The 17,668-nt window shown below is 38.3% G+C and overlaps 1 protein-coding gene across 8 annotated transcripts in view; it reads right to left on the bottom strand.

Moving 5' to 3' along the window:
- Positions 1-5,811: 5,811 nt before the first annotated feature.
- The window catches only part of usp54b (ubiquitin specific peptidase 54b), a 75,003-nt gene continuing 63,146 nt past the window's right edge, over positions 5,812-17,668 (bottom strand). For 5 of the 8 annotated variants that reach the window (XM_032574192.1, XM_032574191.1, XM_032574193.1 and 2 more), the window contains 4 exons: positions 13,694-14,463; positions 10,697-10,824; positions 10,454-10,585; positions 5,812-7,936 (listed from right to left, as the gene is read on the bottom strand). In XM_032574192.1, the coding sequence (XP_032430083.1) occupies positions 7,850-7,936; positions 10,454-10,585; positions 10,697-10,824; positions 13,694-14,463 (1,117 nt within the window). In that variant the 3' untranslated portion in view covers positions 5,812-7,849. Of the gene's footprint in view, positions 7,937-10,117; positions 10,255-10,453; positions 10,586-10,696; positions 10,825-13,693; positions 14,464-17,668 lie in introns of all 8 variants that reach the window. The other 3 variants (XR_004340751.1, XR_004340750.1, XM_032574195.1) reach the window with 3 other exon arrangements.

Raw genomic sequence — 17,668 nt, 5'->3', positions numbered from 1 at the left:
AAAGGCAAAGGGAACAAGCGACCAGCAATCCTGTTCAGTCAAAAATAAAAGTCAAACAAAATGTCTGTGTGAAAGAGACACCCATGATTTGCAATTAAAGTATCTACATGGAAATAAATGTCAAAATAAGGAACAAACTAAGCATAGAAAAGTTCATGAATCATGACATTAACTGGCCAACAAACACACCTGATATATACGCTACATAGAATCTTCAGTATTTTCTTATGTAATGTTCTTAGAAACTGAGTTTTTGGGTTTTATTTGCTGTAAACCATCAAAATTAGCATTTAGCATATGCCTCTATGCAATGAATCAATGTAATGTAAACGTGTTATATTGTTTGTGGTTTATAAGTTAGTATGGAACTACTTTTTTCTTTTTCCTTTCTGTTAAAAGGAGATTATTTCTTTGAGTAATTTTTAATTTATTTTCAGAAACTTCCATGTTAATTCATATGTAACAGAATATAAAACAGAGATGAACTGAATTAAGCTTCAGTATTTCTGATGCATTGGGTCTATGCTGAGCAGATGGCCAAGGTATTTCCCTTTTGTCTACTTTTTGCTTTTAAACTGGTCACGGCTGGTTTTCCATCTGCCGTTTCTTTTAGAAATACTTTTGTTCCGAGTCTAAAAGCGCTGTTAAGTTTTGCTTAAATGTGCTTGGGGAAATTGGTACAGCTCTATTCAGCTGAAATAAACTGACAGGTCTCACAGAGGGTCATTCAAATGTGTTGCTGTAGCCCAAGGACATGTTCAGGAAAAAAGATTTCTCTTTGCAACTACCGTTTAATGAGATATGGTTATAATTCCATTATTGGGATTTTAATTAGAAACACCTCATCTCATTCAAACAGTGAGTGTTTCCATCTTCTTTAATCTCCACACACGTTTAAAACGCCACGTTCATTAACTGGTCAACTATATTACTGCATTGTCCAGCAGAAATCCTCTGCATGTTGCACACACACTCTGTGAATCTCCATGATAATTTCTGCAGTGCCGTCGTATTTAAGGCTCTCAGTCATTCTGCAGGAATCTCCTGCAATCCGCTGAGGTGATGTCACTGTCGCCAGCGCTCGCAGGATGGGTGTACACCATGCATTTTAACAAGGGCCATGCTACTGCAGCTGGACCAGTTTAGGGGCAATTTAAATGAGTGAACTGGACATCAAGAAAGCCATTTCGGGCCACCTGGACAGCCGAAACACACACAGTCACACCTACATGCACATAAAAGAAGCATCAAACGTGTTCCCCGTGCACCAGAGACAGAGACAGAGAGAGAGGTGTGTGTATGTGAAAGTTAATGGTTATTGATTCATCCCTATTTCTTCGCTCTGCTCTGCAAGGATGTCTGTCTTCTGCTGTCTTAACAAAAGCTCTACAAACTTTTGATTGTCTCTTCAACTTAGACGACAAAGTGAGACAACAAAAGGCTGTCTGGGTTTCTGCAAAGCCTCGCTGTGTGTTTCTGAGAATATGTTTGGGAACAGTCAATGTGTTTGATGGCTCTGCGAATTAAAGCCAGAGATTCCCTGCACTGCATGATGCACATGCCAGTTTTTCACTGCTGACATCTAGTGGTAAATTAAAAAAATATTTTCAGGTCCTAATGTTAAAACGGGAGAAAAGTTTACAAAGATACTTTTGTTGGAAGAAAAAAAAAACATGTTTACCTGCATTAGAGGAAAGTTTTTTGTGATGGAAAATCTTTAATATATCAGCCAGTAATAGGAAGGTAAATTGATTATTATATAAAAAGGTGAATGATTTGTATTTATAATGGCCCACAGCATAAAGTACAGATTTCTAGAGTTCTGCTATTTTTGAGACTTGTAACACGCTTGTGTTGTTGACAGATCTACTGCTGGTGCAAGTCATCTTAGTGCCAACACCACAATAACATACCTTCTGGATTTTGTGGTGGTAGGTATTTATCTTTAACAAATTGTATTTTTATCAATTTGTTAGTATCATTTCACTAACAAATTTGTTTTGTTATTTTTCTGGTCTTTTGTCTCTAAGCCTGGTACAAGATTAGCATTGCTCTGCTAGTCATCATCCCCAGCTGATCTACATCTGTGACCTGAGTTCATTGACAGTATGACACCGATACCAAGAACAACGAAGTCACCATCCCTCCACATCTGGTCTCATGGATGCTATGGACAAGCTTTTCAAACTCTACTTGTTGGTCATCTCCACCACAACTCTATATATTTACAATCAACTGTTCTCCATACAAAGAAAAGCACACGTACTGGAACTGATTACCTGAAGCTGGCAAGTAAAATGTTCAATTGTCCAAAACATAGAGACAAAGCTTTCAAAGACACAATATCTTGTACTTTGGTTGACGACTGCTGGACTGTAAATGCATGTTGCCATTCGACTGCAGAACATTTGAATGTTATTTTTCATCAGCTCTTTTATGATTTTTGTAGCCATGTGTTTTTTGTACCTGTTCACAGAATGTTACAAAAAATATATAATACAGGCAGTACGGATTTTAAAATCTGTGGTGTTGAAAAACTTTAGAAAATGGGTATATTTTGTTAGCTTGACTTAGAAGATAAAAACATGTTAACTGGTGAACTAATTGATGATTTGAATTTTACTTGTACATATGAACTATATATTGTAGCTGTCGCAAAACTTATTGTTGTAACATGTATTTAATTTTAATAAAGGTATGCATCTTTATATTCTCATATGAAAATGTCCACTTTTATTTGACCTAATCTATGAAAACACATTTTAACACGTTTGTGTTGATTTCAATGACAAAACAGTTCTGTTAAAACGACATACACACTAGTTGTGTCAATAAAGACACAACATGTGTTGTCCCTGAGCTGATTCGGCGCATGTGTTAAAATTTAACACATCAAGTATTGTTTTTAACACATCTGTTTTAAGAGTGTATCTCATGAGCTTCAGAAAGTAACCTATAAGGTTAATTTGCGTAACGGACTCTTGCGTTACAATTGGGTACATTCCCCCACATCCACAACCCAAATAAAAATAACAACAACCTAAATGAACAATGAATGAATGAATGAATTTTCTGAAAGTACTCTGAGTAGTAGAAAAAAAGTAAACCTTAAATTTTCCAAAAAGATGTCACATAATTTCAAAGAAAGAACTGTACATTTCAGAAAATACCTTGTAGGTTCTGGGAAAGTACTGTATACAATTTGGAAAGTAAAATGCGAATTCTGTAAAGTATTTAGTTTTTCTTACAGGTTCTGAGGAAGTGCTTTCAGGAGATTATCCTGTGATTTCCAGGAAAGAAGCATAAAACCACTAGGCAGGTACACGGCAAGTTTGGAAATCACTCAATAATTTCCAAAAATGACTCAAGCAAGTTCTAGAAATGAGCATTGAAAGTCAGGGTAATAATTCAAGTAAGTTATATAGATCAGTGGTTCCCTTACCCGTTCCTCAGGAGTGATTGGGCTGTAGGTCCAGCACACTCGCTTCCAACGATTAGATCCCCAACTGGTTCTGCAAAATCGATTAACGATTGTTATAGAATTTTTTATCAAGGAATGAGAATCTGTTTCAATAATAAGAGAAAGATTCAGCAAAAGGGTTTGAAGACCCGTCTCGCTGAACGCAGTCAGGAGAAGAGCCCTGAACCCACATCACATAGTTATGCAGTCATAGCATAACATAGGACTGCACCCAAAGTCTGCATAAGTCTGCACCCAAAGTCTGATCTTCACTCTACTGCCAGATGGACCACAAGACAATCCTTATCCCCACCTCATGAACTATCCCTCACCTCCTGGAGGGGACGATTTTATGACAGGGAAGAGAGCCGATAAGGATTTCAGGAAACTTCTAATTCTTCTTTGTTAGTTACTCATGCAGGGTCAAACAAGAGCACAAACTACATTCCACACGTCAGTCCTTTAAGACAATTGCCTGGTCAGGCGTTCAGCATTTCCATCAAAGATGAAATTAAGGCTAAAAATTTAATTTTCTATTACACGATGCAATCATTTAAATCTGGTGGAACATTTTTAAACGTGTTGCTACTGAGAACTCAATGAAATATGCATGAAATATGCTTTTATGACTCAGTTCTGTCTTCAGAGACGGATTGGGGGAAACACTCATCCATTTGTCCATTTCCCATTCTGGCACTGGATTGTTTTCATTGTGTTTCCCTGTCTTACTGGTTCTATACTTTTTCTGCATTATCTGTTTTTGCTGGAGCTTCTTTTGTCAGAACGAGCTGCAGCACGTTACAGCTGGAAGTGATGGAGGTAAAAAAAAAAAGTTTTTCTGCAAATCATTTGAATTATACAAAAGATTTTCTTTTTAGATAATTCCCAATAAGTGAAGATAATCAATAAAAGCATGCTGAAAACACCCACAATCTTGAACTGAAAGTCATCAAACTAAGACTTAATTTCACACCTAAAAATGCCTGCAGTTCCTCTTCACCACTAAGGTTTTCTTTGTCGCCTCAAAGCGCAGATGTATCTGGTTAAGATCTCAGTTCACTGAGGAGTTTCCATGGTTTCCGCATGCCTGCCTGCTTGTTTTTATGATTTTCTGTTGACCCTCTAACAACATAATCGATTTTGACAAATCTCTTTGGATTTTTCTAAATCCTGCTTCTGAAAAATACCAGGGTAGATTAATTGATAATATTAGGATTATCAGACTGGATAAGCAAATATCTGATATTTTTGCTTTCTTTTCCTGTAGCGTTTCTTGAAACCAAACTGTACATTTTGTTTTCAATCTGATAAAGTATAATTGAAATGTTCATTGGTTTTTAGTTATTTCAGTTTTTGGAATGAGACCAGAATAAATCATCGAAAAACCTTCATATTGTAACATATCCTGTCCAATTCAAGCAGGACAAACTAATCTCCTAGAGGAAAAAACCAAGAGCACACATTTTAAAAGCACCTTCTTACACATTTTTAGCATTTAGTTTTCCTGGATTGACACCTGCAATTGAAAATATAAAAAACAAATATATTATAATCGGTTTGCATTACTATAAACAAATTCAGCTGTTATCTTACAGGCAGAAAACGCAACTCAGCCGTGATCCGTCATTCCCAGTTTGAAACTCTTACTTCGGAGGCGACCTGAACGCAGCATAAGTACATATAATTAACTTAAATATAGCACATAAATAAATGGAGGTTATAAATTACAGTAGGATGTGTAGGAAATAAATGTTTCTGCCTCAGTTTTTAGTTAAATTGCATTGATTCAAGCCAACTTACATCTGGAAAACATATTTAAAAAAGGAATTGAATCACTTGTTTATCTGCATCTTTTAATGCCATTGTCAAACTCAAGGTCCGGGGGCCAAATCTGGCCCGCCACAAGCTTTTATGTGGCCCTCTAGACTCTGGGAGGACACATAAATAACACTGTTAAGATAGTTGTGTACTTGAATATTATTTTATTGTTTGAAATCAAAGCAATTTTTATTTGTATACTGCCAAATTAAATCAATGTGTAAAGATTTTCAACATTATTTAATTTCAAGAAATCCACATGGAATGCATTGATATTCTATCAGTTTATTATTGGGTAGTTTTATCAATACATTCTTCCACCTCCAGCACTTTGCGGACGCTCATGATCCCGATCTGACCCAAAATCAAAATGAGCTCAACACTCCTGTTTTAATGGATTTCTAATAATGTATAAAAAGGCTGAGGTTGTTAACTGAAAAATCTGTAGAATGTGATTTTTTTTATCTGATTAACTATAATTGTAGCCCTATTTTGTTTCTCCAACATTTTTTAAATAATGATGACACTTTACGGTGGTTACGCCCCCTACGGGAGGGCATTGGTAATAACTTTATTGCAAAAATACAGGATCCCTCTTTCCCCGATCAACACTGACACACGCTCAGTCTACATATACCCACGTAAAAACCCACCTCCAGCGGCTGTCCACTCTTCTTCTGCCTCCAGCCGTCACTCAAAAACACACATGTCAGTTTACATTCATTCGCTTTCATCTCCTCTGTCCACTCGTTGCATCCCATCAGCTAGCACGTTAGCATGTCGACGCGGAACAACAAAGATCACCAGCAGCATTAAAACACGAGTTCTCCTAATCGTCGTCTTTGTCCGTGTGAGCGCCCCCTTGTGGGCGGGTGGGTCTACTTCCTGACTGTCTCTTGACAGGACTGTGAGGGAAGGTTGATTTGCATAGCGGACTCATGCGCTACAATTGGCTACATTCTCCCACATCACAACCCAAATAAAAATAACAATCAACAACAACCTAAATGAACAATGAAACACAACAAGCTAAGTGCCAACCTTTGGTTTTTGTTACAACGATCAATCAATGTCAGGAAATTCTTGCAAAACTTTACATTGGCCAGTTGTGTGTATGTATATATATATATATATATATATATATATATATATATATATATATATATATATATATATATATATATATATATATATATATATGATAAAGTATATAATAAACTGACTACACATGTCAGAATGCTACTCATTTGTGAGGGAAAGGATTTCAATGTTCACACCACAGAGTAATGGTTGACATCTCTGAAGAAGATAGCTCACTGGCTGAAAATATACCTCTAATACATATTTATCATATAAAGCATACTCTATCAGACACGTTTACTGTATCAGGCTGAAGATGTGCCGTTTTTGCTCCCATCTGGGTCTCGAAACCAGCGTCAGAAATCATAAAAGTGGGAATTTATAAGTGCCACTGAAGTTCACCTGAGGCCTTGAAGTAAAACAAAACCAAAAGGACTTCTCTCTCTCTCCCCATCAGCCTTCGATTAAATGTGCACTTCTTCCCTGCAAAGTGCACTTGAATCATCCGCGTTCATTGATAAAAAGCCTGTAAGAGGCAGGTTTCCTAACCTATATTCCTCTCTTTCTCTCTCTTGTCTTCCTTTCTCGACTCTCCTCGGTTGTGGTGCTACTGCTTCCCTTTCAGAACAAAGAAAAGCAAAAGAAAGCAAAGACCAAAGTAACAGGAAGTGCTTTTCTCGTTAAATCTCCCAGTATAAGCGGGAGAGCCGTCATTAAGTCAGCAAGCAGTTTCTTTTTGGGTGAGGGAAACGGAGGAGTTTTGGGAGTATTTTAGGGGCGGAAACTCCAGCTAGACACTTGTGAAGTGCACTCCACTGCTATTTGAAATGCAGACATGAGGAAGTACCACTTTTAGTTTATCAATATTTGTTAATTATCAACATTCCATAAGGTCTTATTAATTAACATACAGGTTTCATACATGTGTTTTTCTGTACACGTTTAGTTATCAGAGTTCAGTCTCTGGAGGGAAAACAAAAACCTCAAGGAAACCCAGCAAGAAAACGAGAGCAAAAATATGGCTGTCAGTTCAGCTACATGTGCGTCCGACGGGAAAATGCCCATGAAGAAAGAGGAAGAGGCGTGGCTACTTTGTTAGAGTCTCCCATTGAGCTGAAAGGTCCTGTTGGGGCGGAGGACGAGTTTGTCCGAGTCGGACAGCGAGAATCCTCCTAAAAAACCCCGCAGGGAGACGAGAAATAGTCCTGGGAAAGAAAGGGAGGTTGTAGTTTAAGGGGTCAGAGTGACTGCATAGACAGAGTAAGTAGGGAGGGAAGGCAAGTAAAGTGGGGAGCTTCAGGCGCGGAGGGAGGCTCGACGTCAGTGCAGATGTGTGCGTGCATGTGTTTGTTTCGAAGGAGAAGGTGCTGGAGCAGGACGGCCGTTGAGACGATGGTCTTGAGCCGATCCTAGGTCAGTCGAGGTGACGCCACCTGGGACCTCGACACCGCTGCGCCGTGGTGAGGTTTCAGAGGAAGGCGGGGGCGGATATCAGTGAAACAGGGCGGGGCTCTGGTCCGAGGACAGCTTGACCCCCGTCAGACACAGCCAGAAACTCCCAGTGCTGCCCGACAGCTCCTGGACAGGAAGAACTACAGGTTAGGGAAATAAACGATACCTTGGAGGAGAAAACTCCTGATCAAAATGCTAATACCATTTGAAAAATGGAAACATTTTGTACTGTTGGATCTTAAGAAGATGCCCTTCAGCAGATTGGAGAAACCCAACAATCAGTTGCACCTCTTTATATTAGCCAGGTACAGCAGATAGTCTTCTCTGTCTTAAAAGATTATTTTCAGCTTCTTCCCTTCAGTCAGAAATTTTTAGTCCCTAAATGTAGGACAAGTCATCGTAAATGGGCAGTATTATGTGTTTTCCAGCCACATAGTATCACTTTATATAGCACTATCAACTACTAACAACCTTCAGTTGTTGTAAAAATGCTACATATATCAATAAGACTTAAAAGACATTGGACTCCGTAATTTAACGTCTTGAAATTGGGCATCTGTCTCTTTAAAAACTCCTGCTTTTTGGGAAATTACACCTTTAGGAAGTTATTATAACATTGCTCCTCTATTAACCCTTTAACAATGTTTTACTAGGATTTCACTAAGAAGTAGCTGGTATAATGAGCTCAGCAGATGTGCAGTTCGCTAATTGCTACTGGCTAGTCTGAAGGAGCTGAGTGGGGGAGGGCTGCTCTGTAAAGCGGAAGCTTGGACACTGCAGCTTGGAGGCGGAGCTAGGTCCAACCAGGCGTTTTGCACAGCTGAATGGTTGCCATGGAGACCAAAGGATTTCTCAAGCATGAAAGAACGAAAGCAACACTTCAGGTATGTCTTTGATGAAGGAATAACATTATAACATGATGTGAAGCTGAAAACAGTTCTTACTGCTGCTGTTGAAATGAATAAACTGAAGTGACATTGATGCTCTCAGAGGTTCTTCAAATGGATTTTATTCATATTTTTATTTCAACATGTTGTTTACATTAGTTTTATTTTTATGTTTTACTCATGTCTTCTGTCCTGCTTTCATTTTAATTTGACTTGTGGAGTTTCAAACAGTTATATGTGAATGCTTCTGGTCACGTCGAAGTGTCCTTACTTTTTAAAGTGTGTGTGTTCATGGTTATTCACACACACACATGCATACAAATGTGTGCTTTGTCTATTTTGTTATTTTTCTAACAGTTTTCCCTTCCAGCGTAATTTTCCATTGATAAGTTTGAGCATAGCACTCCAGGGTTTCCCCCAGTGTATTGTAAGCCTGGCGGGCCACCAGGCTTTACCTGTGTCCCCGCCAGGCTTAGCATTGCTTATTTATTTAAGTCTTTTTAAAATGTTTGCATTTTTAAAGTCTTTATTGTTAGTGTTCAGGTATTAATCTTCAAATCTTCCAATAACACATAATTATCAAGTGATATTTTCAAATTTCCTGTCAACTTTAAACATTTTTTAACTCAAAAACACGACGGACCACTGGATGTATGACTGAACTAGCATCCAATCACTGGGCTTAGCAAGTTTTCGGGGGAAACCTTGAACTCTGTGAAGAGCTAGTTTTGTTTTTAGCACTGACCTTTTGTGAGTTACATTTTGTTATGGATGGAGACAAAGACAGTATGCTGGGCAACTATCCTGTCAGCAGCTTTCCTCATGAGTGTGAAGGGTATAACAAAAGATTTCTGTCTTAAAATCCATTTTTCTTTTGGTCTTATGTGGTAATGTTAGGTATTCTCAGCTGAAAACCATAAAAATCTTAACCACTCGTAATCCATCACTGTGCATGTATTACAAGAACTTCACTTTTTGAGTTGATTAAATATTCAACAATATTCAAATGGATCCAGATGTTTTATTGTTTCTGGGTTTACAAAAGCAGTGTATTTGTAGATTTTGTCTTCCTATTCTTACAAGAAATAATATTTGTTCTGTTGAACTTAAAAAAAAAACACTTCTTAGTCTCTCCCAAAGACCAAAATAATCTATTTAGCACCTGACAGTCGAAGGAAATTAGAGAACATTCCCATGATAAAGTCATAATAAGTGCAAATTAAAACTATGCTGCTTTAGTGCCGGATTAGTCTAGAATGCCCAAAGCCATGAAACAAATTCAATCTGGGATCTAACAAATGGCCCTTATTTGGTTACTCTCACATGAATCATTTAAGTCGCTCACTTCTAATTTATGTGGCACACAAAGCAGCAGAGCCAAAACATGAGCAGTAAGCTGCTCTAAAGAAGCAAAGTTTACCTGTGAAGCAGTGAAGGGAAGTGGTGATAAAGAGGTGTTGGTTATGAGGATGGAGGAAGTGATGGTAGTGGAATAGCAATAGGGACTCAGAAGAGAGGAAGTAAGCAAGGGGAGGCACTGACATCAGCCTGCTTCACCTTAGAGAGAGACAGAGGAGACGCAGAGAGCAGGGGGACAGATTGGAAACAGGAGAACAGGAAGAAATGAGACAGACAGTGAAGGGGGGAGAAAAGCACAGGGACAAGCAATGCGTGAAACGTGACCACGGGACATCAGGCAGATGCAGTTAAGAACAAGGCCACAAGGAGGCAGCAGAGCACTGGAAACCCTACTCACAAAGCTGCGGGTTGTAGTGAGGCGGCTGCGGCGGGAGGTCAGTACCGTGCCGCTCAGGCTGCGTCCGATTCGCCTCTGGTTCTCCCCATCGTCAGGCTCCGCCCCCAAATGTGAATCCCGCAACATCACTGGCTGCAAAGAAGGAGAGGGAGACAAAACGTCCCTTATCGTCTCTGACTGATGACCCGTGAACACGTGACGAGATTCTGCAAAAAAACAAAAAAATCATTAAGCAGGTGTTGCCTTGTTGAGGTAGGTGGGGGTGCTGGTGCTGTCCGCCCCGTACACACTCCTCTCCATGTCTGCGTTGGGGGTCTTGGAGCGCGTCTGCCCTCCCATCCTGGATATCAGCCTCTCAGATGGGCTGCAGCCTGCAAACATGCAGATGAAACGACTAATTGTGATCAATTCATTACTGAAATAATCATCGACTAATTTAGTGATCGGTTACTCATTAGTTGGAGAATACAGACTCAAAAAAGGCTATTTGTAGAAAAAAAAAAACATACTCAGAGCAGTAATTGAGCCAAAACTGTAGAAATATATTTACATTTTGCATTGAGGATGAAAACTCCTTTGTAATTAAATGTTTTACCCAAAACTACTCAAGTGACAAGAAGTTTAAGCTTCACCCAGTTCAAATGTTGTTTGTTAGGCAATAAAATGTTTATATTCTTATTTAAAACAAAATGAAGTTATCTTTAACATTTTGTGCATTCTTAGAAAGACTTACTGTAGGAAATGTAAAGTATTCCACCAGCCATAATTACATGGTTACCACTGTGTTTTTTTCCCTCATCTTGCTCTGATAGGAAACTGGGAAAATGAAGCCACTTAGCTAAGAGAAAGTCATTAAAAGTTCTTTAATTTTTATCAGAAAGAAACTGTAACTTTAGATTAGTTAAATAGTGCGATAGAAAATGAAGAGTTTAGCATACAGCCCATCCATTTTAAACCTAATTATGTTCAAAAATTTAACTCCATCTGTCAGTGTCGAATATGAGTCACTGCCCAAAGTGAGTCACTATACGCAAAAAAATGCTCAGACCAAGGCAGCACAGAACAGACATTTCCATCCTGGGAGCTTTTGCCACTGTTTTGTTGTTTTGTTTTTTTAAATCTTATCAGTTGTGGCCAGATGCACAGTGGAATTTATTTTATGACAAGAATATCACATATCAGATGGTTCCTGTAATCTGTGCCAGTTCACAAAGCTTGAAATGTTCAGCTCCTGGATCAGAAGTGAATCAAATCAATGAAGGCAACCCTGAAAAAATCTGAACTAGTCTCAAAGTTTCAACATGAATATGTTAATATCATTTAGAGAGCAGCCTTCCTATACATTTTTTCATGGAAATATTCCACTTTTTATAACTCAAATATACACATTTTTTTTCTGTTTTTAAAGCATAAACAAAGTGTTTAAAAAAATATGTGCTCAATATTTCTACAGAGGTCAGTCGATAAATATGTAGTCTGCAAAAACCATTGATATGCGATCCCTTAATAATTCCTACCAACATTAAAGCTTTGACTTTAATGAGGCCAAAATCCTCACAATTTAAACTGAAGTCTTAAAACACCACCAAGTTAAAGAGGTTCTATAATTAGATCCAGGTTTTATTTAATTATATATTCACTCATGCAACATGAAGTCTTCTACTGATATTCCAGCCATGCTTACATTAATAAAGGTCGCAGCAAAATGTTAGTGGTATGTTTTCTGAATTTTTTTGAGAGAAAAGGTTTCTAGGAAGTAAATGCAAAACCGCAACATGAGGCATGGCCCTGGTTTTCATTTTTCACAGTAAAGTTTTGAAGTGAGGATAAACCCTTTCTTAATTTTTCCACTCAGAAATGTGTGCACAGATGAACAAGCTGTGCATGACCCAACTCAGATCCACAGAGGTCTGTGCAAAAGCCTCACAGTTTACTACTAGATGTTAAAAACTATACTGTTCAAGATTGTGATTCATGATTTTTTTGTAGGTCACGACACTTATTTACATTTCTATGTCTGAAGATGACACATTTGTAAAAAAATTAAAATAAAAAAAAAGAGGGGGGAAGCATAAATAAAACATTAGTGGCTGCCGTCATTGTCATATTCATTTGGGGATTTTAAAATGCAGTTGAAGTATTTTTTTTTTTCCTTCAGGTGGTAGAATGATAACGCACAACTTCAGTAAAATTTGAAACAATAAATAGGTTCTTAAATTTAATGCAGATTGTCACAAATTAATTACTAAAACTTATGCACATCGCCTCACATATGCATACAGTCACTAATAGTTATATAAACTATCTATTAGCAGGTTACATCATACACTTTTTACAGTCATCAGCAACGTCCTGCAGTAATTCCGGCTGGATATTTGAAAACTCTTTAAAGTAGACTAAGTGGAGAAGAAGTAAAATATTTGTTGTTTTTTTTACACATACCACAAATTTTCTATATTTTTCAGGTCAGAGCCATTATTTGTTCGTCTACTTTTCATCTAACTCAAACTGTCACCTCCAAAAATAAAGTTTTTAAACAATACGAGTAAGAGTAGCAGTAACAGTAACAATAAGAGTAGCGATACTTTAACATATTTTTACTCAAGTAAAAGTAAAAGTACCCATTCAAGAAATGACTCAAGTAAGAGTGAAAAGGTATTTGGTGAAAAGATTACCAAAATACTGAGTCACTGATGAAAACATCAATTGTTTAATATTTCAAAAACACATCATCAGACGGACCAAAATATAAACTTACTTGGAAATTTTGGTATTTAAAAGATCGAACTGAAAATTATTTGAATAATAATAGCAAAATCAGGCAAAATAATAATTTTTCTAAATCAATTTCTTTCAATATAAAACTTATAAAACTTTAACAAAAACTGCAGTTGTGTGTCTGATAAATATTTGGTCAAATTAAACTTGCTCTTCATTATTCAGTGGGTAGAGTATCCAGAAATTTTACTCAAGTAAAAGTAGCAATACTTTATAATAATATTACTCAAGTCAAAGTAAAATGATAACTAATTACAACCCATCTCTGCCAAATACATTTTTACTCTTAATTGAGTAATTTGTTGGGTGGCTCCTTTTTACTTGAGTAAAAATATGTTGAAGTATTGCTACTCTTACTTGAGTACAATATTTGGCTTCTCTACCAACTTCTGAGTAAATGTATGAAACCACAATGTGTCTGCAGGTGTGTGTGTGGGGGGGAGCGGGGGGAGGTGTGTGTACCTGATCGTCCAGCCTGCAGACTGGCCTGGTAAAGGGAGTCCAGCTCGGACAGCTCAGCCTCTTCACGGTCACAGCAGAGATCGCTGTGCTGCCCCGGGGCATGCTGGGAGCTGTAGTGCCCTGGAGAAGACTGACAACTGTAGCTGCAGCTCTGACCGGGGTTCTGAGGCCTGATGGGAAAGCACCGGTCCGGGGGCGTGTCATATGGTGTAACCACGGCGTCTGGGCGGTCCAGGCTCCAGGAGGACCAGTGACGAGTGCTTCCATCGGCGAGGACCGCGTGCTGCTGCCACCCTCCGTCGGGGCAATGTGGGCTGGGCGGCTGCCAGAGCGGGGTGAGGGGTTTCCTCTGCCCATAAGTTTCCGGAGGGGGCGACGGGGGGTTGTGTGTGGAGTGTGAGGCGTGTGCGGTGTGTGTATCCCAGAGACGAAGAGGAAGTGAGGGTAGAGAGATGGCTAAGTGCTTCCCCAGGGGTCGGACACTCACTCCCCCGGCCTGCAGTAACTCGCACAGCCTCACCCCCGTCCCCTCACTCCCATCCTCACCTTCCTCACCAGCGCACCTGCCCTCCTCCTCCTCACCCTGAACGGACGGGCTGCAGGGGTGACTGATGCTGAGGGTGAGCGTGGGTCGAGGGGGAGCGGGGCGGTAAGGCGGAGGAGGCGGGGGCGGGTTCTGACCCTGAGGACCGGCCCTGCTGCTCGTCGACTCATCCTCTTCCTCCTCCTGATTGGGTGTCAGCAGTACTTGGATCGAGCCAGACTGTTCACTGGAGCACACAAGAGAGGGGAGGGTCAGACAACTCAGAGCAGGAGGAGGAGGACAAAAAAAAAAAAAACAGAAAAAACGAGCAGCTTTGACGTCAGGTGAGTTACTGCATCGAGGGAAGGTCACAACAGCGGGGTAAACAAGCACAAACACACACTTACAGAACCAAACACACGGTGATGATGCCGCCTGCTGCAATGAGCCGTGCTGTTTATGACGGATCAGTGTGTTCAGAGAAACCCTAACAGCAGATTCCACTTTATTAAAGGTCTTAAAGCACAAATCTACATATACCAACATGATAATTAACGAAGCTTCTGCTGCTCTAAACTTTGGACCACCATATATTATTACTTTATTGATTTGCTTTCACTGATGTTTAAAGCATTTGATCTTCAACACCCTGCCAGATTTTTACAGTACCTATAATTTCTTCATGCATTACTTCCAGGCGTGTAGATCTTTACAGCGGCGTTAATCAATACTTCTCCAGGAGTTATGAAGGTTTTTTCAAAGTTTTTCTCTTTACTTCGGCTGCTTTTTTGCTCATTTTCTGCCCAATCCTCCTGCCTGATAGTGAATTTTAGTTAGCGATTAATCTACTGATTATTCTGATAATTAAAGGATTAATCAATTGACAGTCTACAGATTTTTCATTAAACCACTTAAGCCTTTTTTATACAACACTAGATATACATTAAAAAATTAAACTAAACAAATCATTTAAATCCTTTTTTAAGTAAGAACATAAATATTTTATTTATGTGAAGCTGAAACTATGCCGCTTGAGGAGTTTTGGGTCAAATCAATTTTCAGACAAAGATGTTTTCGTCTTAAATGTGCAAAAAAAAAAAAAAACACTGTTTTGGCTTAGATACTGCTCTGAATATATTGTTTTTCTGAGCTTGTATACTCCAGTTAACAATTAATCACTTACTAAACATGTCGATGATTATTTCAATAATGGATTCGTCATGACTGATCTGACGAATCAATCGTCAGATTAATCGCTTCAGCCCTAATCAAGTAATTTTTGCTTTAAAGCCAAAAAAATACTGAAATACCATTTTCTCTGTCACACTTTGTAATCTTTGTTAATGATCATAGTTTAATTTGGAACAGGCTTCAAATTAAAAACACTCTCCGTGCTTATTGTCCAGTAATGGGAGCTGGAACGTCTTTAGTGGAAAAACACAATTTGACTTTTCTTTCCCACTAAAAAGTGCTGTTGTCATGACAACCTGGTGGCGTATGCTGCGTTCACTGATTGGAAAAAAACTGAATTTTTGAGTTTATGCCGGGGCTGATCAAGCTGAAGATTATCTGATTAACAGATGATTTCTTTTCTATTCGCTTGAAACTACTCCCGAATTTTGTGAATTTCGTTCTCTTTTTTTTTTGTGCAAATCATAAAACCAATGAATATAAGGTTTGCTTTCTGTTTTAGACATACAAATTAAAATAATTGTATTTAGTCTTGTGCTACATTTAAATACAATGTATTTCTAATGAAAGTTATGGGAAAATAAATTGAGCTCCTGCCTAGTGCAAACACACTGATTCATTTCTTGTTCATACTGTACATTCATTAATTTTTACATACTGGATTCATATGAGCTTTATGCCATTTATATATATTTTTAATTTTACTGCAAAGTAATCAACTCTTTTATTAAGTAGTTAATTAATTTATGGAGAGGATTAAAGTAGTCTGAGTGACTGCATTTTTAATTTTATTCATTTCCAGCTAAACCTTGTTTTTGCCAACAAGGAGTTAAGTTCTGGTTTATTTATGCATGATGTTTAAAAGCCGTTGAAAGCTGAAGTAACCTACTGCAGGAAATGGTTGCAGATAACCTGTAAGTTAAGTGACAATCTGATTAGTCCTTTGAGACAAAACAGGGACATTTGAGTCAATTTAAGGATTTTTGGTACATCTTTCTAGATGTTACTTAAGCATTAGGTATGTAAAGAATATAAATGTCAGTGATTTTGGCTCAATATTGATTTTTATCTGTGTCTGCTGTTCAAATATGTGAAATAAATGCCCATCAACAAGTTTAAGAGCCTCTTTATGCCTAAATTACTCACAAAACTGTGAGGTTGAAATATGCTCAAAAGCAAGTAAAGACCAAGGAAATGTTTGTAAAGAGTTGAACATTAGCGATTGTGCAGAGAAAGGTTTTATCCTTGCATCGAGTGCGTTAGAGTATGTGTGAAAAGCAAGTCCGTAAATGTGATTATTTTAGTTTGGTGTCACATAGCCTATGTGTCTACGAGAGCGAGAGCATGAGCGCCCCCATCCTCCACATTAACTCTCATGTCGCTTTTCAAGCCCTTGTAATTACGAAGAAGGCTCAGCAGCAGCAAGCTATAAATCAGAGGCTTATGTTGATCAATAGAGGAGAGGAGGAAGGTAATAAAAAAGGCTGAGTGCTGAGAGCTTTACTTCCACCTACTCCTTCCCTCCAGTTCCACTGGTAACAGATGGAGTCACTTTTTTTTCCCGAAAGTTCACTACGGTCTAAACAGAGCTGTAATGAAATGCAGACTAAAATCAATATTAACAAGTTAGCACATCCAGGCTTTATTTCCACCGATGTGATTACAGAAAGTTAATTTGGCTCAGAGCAAAGGAAGATGCCTAATACATTTTCATGAGCACCCTTAGGGAAACTATTTTTGTAGTACTGCACCACGGCTCGATTAGCTTCAGAAAAAGCGACTGAATGTAAAAGAAGGCGGAGGTAAAGTTCATTGTAGACGCATGCAGACTCAGAAGTAGCTAACTCACTTGTCAGCTCTTTATGCGAGCAGCTACTTTGATGGTTTTAATTCTATTAAATATTTATGTTTTCAGAATTAAAACTAGCAAACTGGAATTTACTTGAGCGAAGGTAAGTTTGAATCCTGGAAAAGTCCTGTGCTTTATATGTTATTGACAAAAGCATCATCAGGGATGGTCAACGTTTGATTTCATATCTGTTGTTATCCAATCCCAAAGAATAGAGAAAAAAATAAAGCACTGGCAAAAAATATATATATATTATTGAAAAATTTCTCTGTCTTTGGCAAACAACGGCAGTTCTGCAGTGCATCTACTGTGGCTAAATGTTACAATTACACTATTTTAAAAATTATTTTATCTTGAAAATGCTACAGTATATTTTCTGCCAATTTTCTCCTTAATCAGTAGAAAACTTGGC

The sequence above is a fragment of the Xiphophorus hellerii genome, chromosome 10 (genome assembly GCF_003331165.1).
Source record: "Xiphophorus hellerii strain 12219 chromosome 10, Xiphophorus_hellerii-4.1, whole genome shotgun sequence".
In the NCBI taxonomy this organism is placed as follows: domain Eukaryota; kingdom Metazoa; phylum Chordata; class Actinopteri; order Cyprinodontiformes; family Poeciliidae; genus Xiphophorus; species Xiphophorus hellerii.
Note: the sequence above shows the minus strand (reverse complement) of the source record. Positions and strands in the feature narration are given on the sequence as shown.